The sequence below is a fragment of the Herpailurus yagouaroundi genome, unplaced genomic scaffold, assembly GCF_014898765.1.
Source record: "Herpailurus yagouaroundi ecotype Mexico unplaced genomic scaffold, PumYag 152579, whole genome shotgun sequence".
NCBI lineage: Eukaryota > Metazoa > Chordata > Mammalia > Carnivora > Felidae > Herpailurus > Herpailurus yagouaroundi.
The window spans coordinates 1-6,227 of NW_024422940.1; the positions used below are offsets into that span (position 1 = coordinate 1).

The window sequence follows — 6,227 nt, forward strand, 5'->3', positions numbered from 1 at the left end:
GGGCTGGGGGCCTGGACTCCTGGGTCTGAGGGAGGAGGGGCTGGGGGAAGGACTCCTGGGTCTGAGGGAGGAGGGGCTGGGGGTCCAGACCCCTGGGTTGAAGAGGGGGGTCTGGTTCCCTGTAGGTGGAAGGGGCTGCCATTTCGAGATCCCTTTTGTTGCTCCCAGACTGGCCCCAGGCCCAGTCCCTATCCCCTCAGGCCAGTCCATCCCCCAGGCTGGTGGCCTGAGTCACCTTGGCTGGCCCCGCCGGTCTGGGGGGGGGGGGGGCTACGTCAGTTCTCCCCTCACTGACGCAGCCTTGGGCCCCCCACGCTGACTCAGCCGGAAACAGGCCCCCTGAGGGGCGGAGACCCAGTGGTCAGAGGCCTGGGTCCCTGCGGGAACGGGGGCTGGGAAGGGCCCCTGGGGGGCCCTGGAAGGGGTGGCCATGACAGACCAAGGGAGAGAGAGCTCTTACCTGAGCAATGAGGTCATGTCCCACCATGGGGGGGCTGTGACCTCACCTCCCTGGGGAAGACAGCCGTCGTCCCCCCCCCCATGGTGGGGGATGGGAGGGGGAGAACTCTAGCCTCCATTCATCCCCAGAGCCCCCCCTGCCAGCTCAGCACAGGGCCTAGAGGGAGTCTGCTGGGGGACCTTTGGAAAGTCTCGTCACTTTGTCTTTCACTGTCGCTTCTGTCCTGGGTGGTGGGGGGGGGGGGGGGATGCTCCTGGGAATGGAGCTCTGGACCTGTTCCCTCACGGGCTCTGCCCAAGTGCCTGGCCCTCCTCCGGGTACCATGTCCACGCTGCTGTTCCCCCGTCTGTGTGCGTCTCCCCCTCTGGCGCCAATGCCTCTCTGCACCGCGATCTCTCTGCAGATGTCCCCCGTGCCCTGTCCCCAGCTCCTCTCCCTGGCTGAGCCACTCTCTCTGCAGTTCTGTAACCCTCCCTGCCTCCTCTGCTCACGCACCATCTCCACCCTTCTTTCTCTGGGTCTCCCCGCATGTGTTAATAAAAATCAAGAAAGAGAATAACACTGGTTCGTATTTCCTGAGAGCTGACTGCGTGCTTTGCATGGGTGCAGTCATTCTTACCCCGGCGTTTGGGGGGTAGGATGGGTACTCGGTCACCCCCATTTCACGGGTGAGGAAACTGAGGCACAGAGGGGTACCGCACCTCCTTTCCATCTCTGCTTCTCTCCCCACCTTCACATCCCTACCTGTCTCCTGGGGAAAGGCCCTGCCCCTCTCTGTCCTCAATGTTCAGCACCTCTGTCTCTCTGAGCACGTCTGTCCCCCTGCCTGTCTGCCTCTTGGGGCCTTTCAGCTCTGTCACCTGCTCCTCTGTTTTCTCTGTATCTCTTCTGCAACCTGCCTCCCCTCTGTGACTGCAACTTTGTCCCTCTTCCTCCTGGGGTCTCTCTGCGACTGCAGTGTATCTCCTTAGTGTCTCCGTCTCTCTATCTCTGCCTTTCAGAGGATCTGTCTCTGCCCCAATGTCCCCATCTCTCCAAGTGTCTCTGTCTCCTTGCTTGGGTCTCCAAACTCCGTCCCCTTCTCTTTCTCCATTCCTCGTCCCACGGGGTCGCTCTGCCTCCCCATCCTGCGTCTTGTGGCCCCATCCCCAGCTCTCCGTGTCCCTCAGTGCCAGTCCTGGTCCTGTGGACCCCCGCCCGCTGCCCGCGGCCGGGCCCCAGCCCTGTGCGCCGTGTGTGTCTGCCCCTGCGGCGGCCGGCCGAGGAGGTGGAGGGAGGGGACGCCAATGACCTCACCAGCCCCTCTCCGACCACCCCCCCCCCCTTTCTCTTTTCAACTTTTCCAACTTTTCCTTCCGTGCCCTCCTCTGAGCAAGGCAGCGTGAGCCCTGCGAGGCAGCCGGCTCCGTCTGAATGGAAAAGGCAGGCAGGGAGGGTGAGTCAGGATGTGTCAGGCCGCCCTCCCCTGCCGCCTGCCCCCCGCCCGCCCGCCCTGGCCCCCTATATAACCCCCCAGGCGTCCACACTCCCTCACTGCCACGGCCCTCGCTGCTCACACGCACATGCCTCCCCTCCCCAGGCCGAGGCCCAGCTGACCCCCAGGGCTCCCCCCCCCCCGGCAGCGGACAGGGAAGGGTTAAAGGCCCCCAGCTCCCTGCCCCCTGCCCTGGGGAATCCCTGCCCTGTGGGGACATGAACAGTAAGTTGGTTCAAGTTCATAGGGTTGGGGGGGGGGGGACAGGAAGGGAGGAGGGAGGGACCGCGGCGAGGAGGGTGGGGAGCAGACAGACACAGCGGAATCGGACAGAGAGAGACAGAGGAGAGCGAGGGAGCCGTGGGGAGGCAGAGACGGAGGACAGGAAAGGAGATTCAGAGAAAGCAGCAGGAGGCCGGGAGCAGAGACGGGCAGAGACAGGAGGACGGATTTGAGACGCGGAGACAGGGCAGCGCGAGAGACATGAAGACATACAGACAGAGACAGACAAATGCCGGGAGGTGACCCCCAAGAGCGCGGGACGCCCCGGGAGTCGGCAGACACCCGGGCATCCCGACAGAAGGGCTCCGAGAGGGAAACTGAGGCAGGGAGCCCGAGGAGGTGAGCGCAAGTCCCGAACGCCGACCCCCCAGGCAGGGGGAGGAGAGAAAGAGAGACAGTGGTGCAGACAGGAACGGGAGAGCCAGACAGATGCGGACCGACGGACAGACAGCAGCCGGGGAGGGCCCGGGGGGCGGGCTGGGGGTGTGATGCGGGAGCGAGGCGGCCCGGGGGGCGCTGATTGGCTGGCGGGCGCGAGGGTGGGCGGGGCGGCTGGGGGATGGGCTGCCGGGGAACCAGCGGGCCGGAGCCCCCGGGGAGCGCGCCGCCGCCGGGTCCCTGTCCGCCTCCCGCGTCCCCGCTGCGCCCGCGTCTCTGCGTCCCTCCGCCCAGGTGTGCCCCGGGGGCATCCCCGGCACCACGGCCCGGCCTTCCGCGGTCCCCCTGGGCAGGGGTCTGGGCCTCCGGGTTCCTGTCCCGGTCTCCTTGCCCCGTTCTCAGTCCGGCTCGGGCTCCCGAGGCCCGGGGAGGGGGCAGGTTCTGGCCTGTGCCTCCCCCCTCATGCCCCGCCCCGGGGCCCAGATTCCGGCGTCCGGGGGCGGACGGGAGACGCCCGGCCCGTCTACCCGCCCCGGGCCGCGTCTGCTCCGACGGGCGGGGCAGCCAGAGCGGGAGAGGGAGAGGGCAGCCCGCCCCGGGCCTGCGACCTGCCCTGGGCGCGCCACCCCGGGACTCGGGACCCCCAGTCCCTCCTCCCCCGGACCCACCAGTCCGGTCTGAGCTCTCTCTGCCTTCTCCCGCCCCCAGGTGTTTGCTGCCTGGTCCTGGTCGCTCTGAGCCTGTGGCCGGATAGAGCTGCTGCCCCGGGGCCACCGCCGGGCCCCCCACGGGCCTCCCCAGACCCTCGGGCCGAGCTGGACAGCGCCGTCCTCCTGACCCGCTCTCTCCTGGCGGACACTCGACAGCTTGCTGCGCAGCTGGTGGGAGAGCCTGCCGGGGGCTGGGCTGGGACAGGGACCCGGAGCGTGGAGGGCTTCTGGGCTCGCAGGGAAACAGCGGGAGGGGGGAGTCTGGGGCCTGTCTGCAGGATGGGGGGACCCTTGGAGCTGGGCAGGGTCCCCCTCAAGGCTTCTTTTTCCCCACAGAGAGACAAATTTCCAGCCGACGGGGACCACAACCTGGACTCTCTTCCCACCTTGGCCATGAGTGCAGGGGCGCTGGGAGCCCTACAGGTAAGGGGAGGGGAAGGGGAAGAGGGGGCAGAGGTGAGAGCTGGGCGGTGGCCAGGGTGCAAGGGGGGCTGGGGGCCAGAGCAGGCGTGTGCCAGGTGTTCCGTGATGCCCCCCATGCCCTGCCTCCTAGCTCCCAGGTGTGCTGACGCGGCTGCGGGCAGACCTGTTCTCCTACCTGCGGCACGTGCAGTGGCTGCGGCGGGCGGGCGGCCCTTCCTTGCGGACCCTGGAGCCGGAGCTGGGTGCCCTGCAGGCCCGGCTGGACAGACTGCTGCGCCGGCTGCAGCTCCTGGTACGACCTCGCAGCTCCCAGGCCCCATACCTAGACTTGAAACCTGAGACCCTGGGACCCCAGACTCCAGGCCTGCTCGGAGACCCCCAGCCCCCTTGAGTTCCCAGACCCTGACCCAAAGCCAGCCTGGAGACCCTGACTCTGCAAACTCCAGACCTCAAGAGCCTAGATCCTGAGATCTCGGATGAGACGACCCCAGATCCTGAGCTCTGAGTCTCTAAGACCTCAGATGCTGGTTGTGAGCCCTTAAGACCCCCAAACCCTGACCGCCAAAACCTGAGACCCAAGAACCTGAGATCAGAAAACTTTAGTTGCCCGTTCCTAGGCCTGACCACAAAGACCCTGGACCTCAAATTCCAGCTCCCAGTTCTGAGACCCCAGCCCTCACCCACGAGTCCCTGAGCTTGGATCCTAGAGGCCCCACATGTAAGACACCAGCCCCAAGATCTTGGACCTGACCCCAGACTTGAGCCTACAGCCCCCAGCGCTCACCTAGCATCAGGATCCCAGCCCTGACTCTATAGACTTCACCCCTCAATCCCCTGAGCTTGGCCCTCTCCAGCTTTGAGACCTCCACCTTTTGGCCCCAGCCTCCACTTTCTGAACCCAACATGTTGAGAACTCCCCACCCAGAAACCCTACCCTGCAGGTTAAAGACCCTCCGGAAACATGCAGCCTGGACTCCCAGGTTCCAAACGGCCCTTCCCGGGACCCCCACTGCACCCCCACCCATTGCTAACCTTCTGTCTTCTCCCAACAGATGTCCCGCCTGGCCTTACCCCAAGCACCCCCAGACCCACCAGCTCCCCCACTGGCCCCCCCCAGCCTCCGCCTGGGGAGGCATCAGGGCAGCCCACGCCATTCTTGGGGGGTTGCACCTGACCCTTGACTGGGCCGTGCGGGGCTTGCTGCTGCTGAAGACTCGGTTGTGACCAGCTACACAGAACCGCCAACGTCCTTCGATGCCACATCTTATTTATTTATTTATTTGGGGACTAGGGGCATGGAGGTCAGGAGATACCCCCCTCTTCTTCTCCCCCTAATTAGAGACGGTCCCTCCAGGAGACCTGGGCAGAAGAGGGGGGGCATCTGTGCCTTATTTATACTTATTTATTTAAGGGCGTGGGTGGGAGGTGGGTGGGCTTGGGGACCAAAGGGTGAGGGAACTGGAGTCCTGGATTCTTGAATCTCTAAGACGTCTGGCCACAGTGTTTCCCTGTTCCCCACGCCTCTGGGCCTAGGCAGGAGCATATATTATTTATTAAACAATTACTTTTCGTGTTGGGGTGGGGAGGGAAGGGAAAAGAGGCCTGGGTTTTTGTACAAAATGCAAGAAACTTTTGTACGATACAGAAGGGGGAATTAAATTTGTCATACACATCCACTTAGAGGTGATTTCTCTGAGGGCTGGGGGCTGGGGTCCCTGGAGTAGAGGGAGGCAGGGACCCTTAGTGGGCAGGACAGCAGAGGGGAGATGGTTGGTCCTCCAGGGCAGGGTCTGAGCCTCATCTGGTGCACAGCACTTCATAGACTCTCAATAAATATTTAATAGAAGGTTCCAGAAGGTCATCCAGTGCCCTACAGTGCTTGTACATGACAAGGCTGCAAGTTCGAGGTCATTCATTATGGCAGTTCGCAACAGCAAATTGGAAGCAACCTAGATGTTCAACAGTGAGGGATGGTTTAATAAATGACACCCATCTGTGTGATGGAATACTATTAGCCATAAAGGGGGGATGATACAGAGGCGGCTTTAAGACATAGAGAAAGCAGGCTACTAACCACTGCACGATTCCCACTTTGCTTCTCTGGATGGATGGATGGGTGGATGGATATATAGATTTTTTAAGAAGTCCTAGAACACAGGGCACCTGGCTGGCTCAGTCAGTAGAGCATGTGACTCTTGATCTCTGGGCTGTGAGTTCAAGTGCCGCGTTGGGCATAGAGCTTACTTTAAAATAGTAATTAAAAAAAAAAAAAAACCTCCTAGAAGAAAATACACCAAAATGTTGACCATGGTCCCCTCAGGGTGGAAGGCAGGGTGGGATTATGGGTGCTTTCATTATTTGTGCTTGTCCGAATTACTCAGAGTTTCTACAGTGACCGTGTGTTTTGCATGACCCATTAAAAAAAAAAATGATACACACTTTTTAGAAGGACAGAATGCCAGCCAACCCCTTCCCCCAAAATAAGACCTCAGAAGGAGTC

General features: G+C 62.3%; 1 protein-coding gene across 1 annotated transcript; it reads left to right on the forward strand.

Annotated features, from left to right (window-relative positions):
• Window positions 1–2,075: 2,075 nt before the first annotated feature.
• On the forward strand, window positions 2,076–5,583 carry LOC121026736 (interleukin-11-like). Its single transcript, XM_040469517.1, is given in 6 exon segments — window positions 2,076–2,159; window positions 3,303–3,475; window positions 3,641–3,727; window positions 3,858–4,019; window positions 4,780–4,845; window positions 4,847–5,583. Coding segments are annotated over 6 exon segments (600 nt in total). The 5' UTR covers window positions 2,076–2,152; the 3' UTR covers window positions 4,952–5,583.
• Window positions 5,584–6,227: the final 644 nt, after the last annotated feature.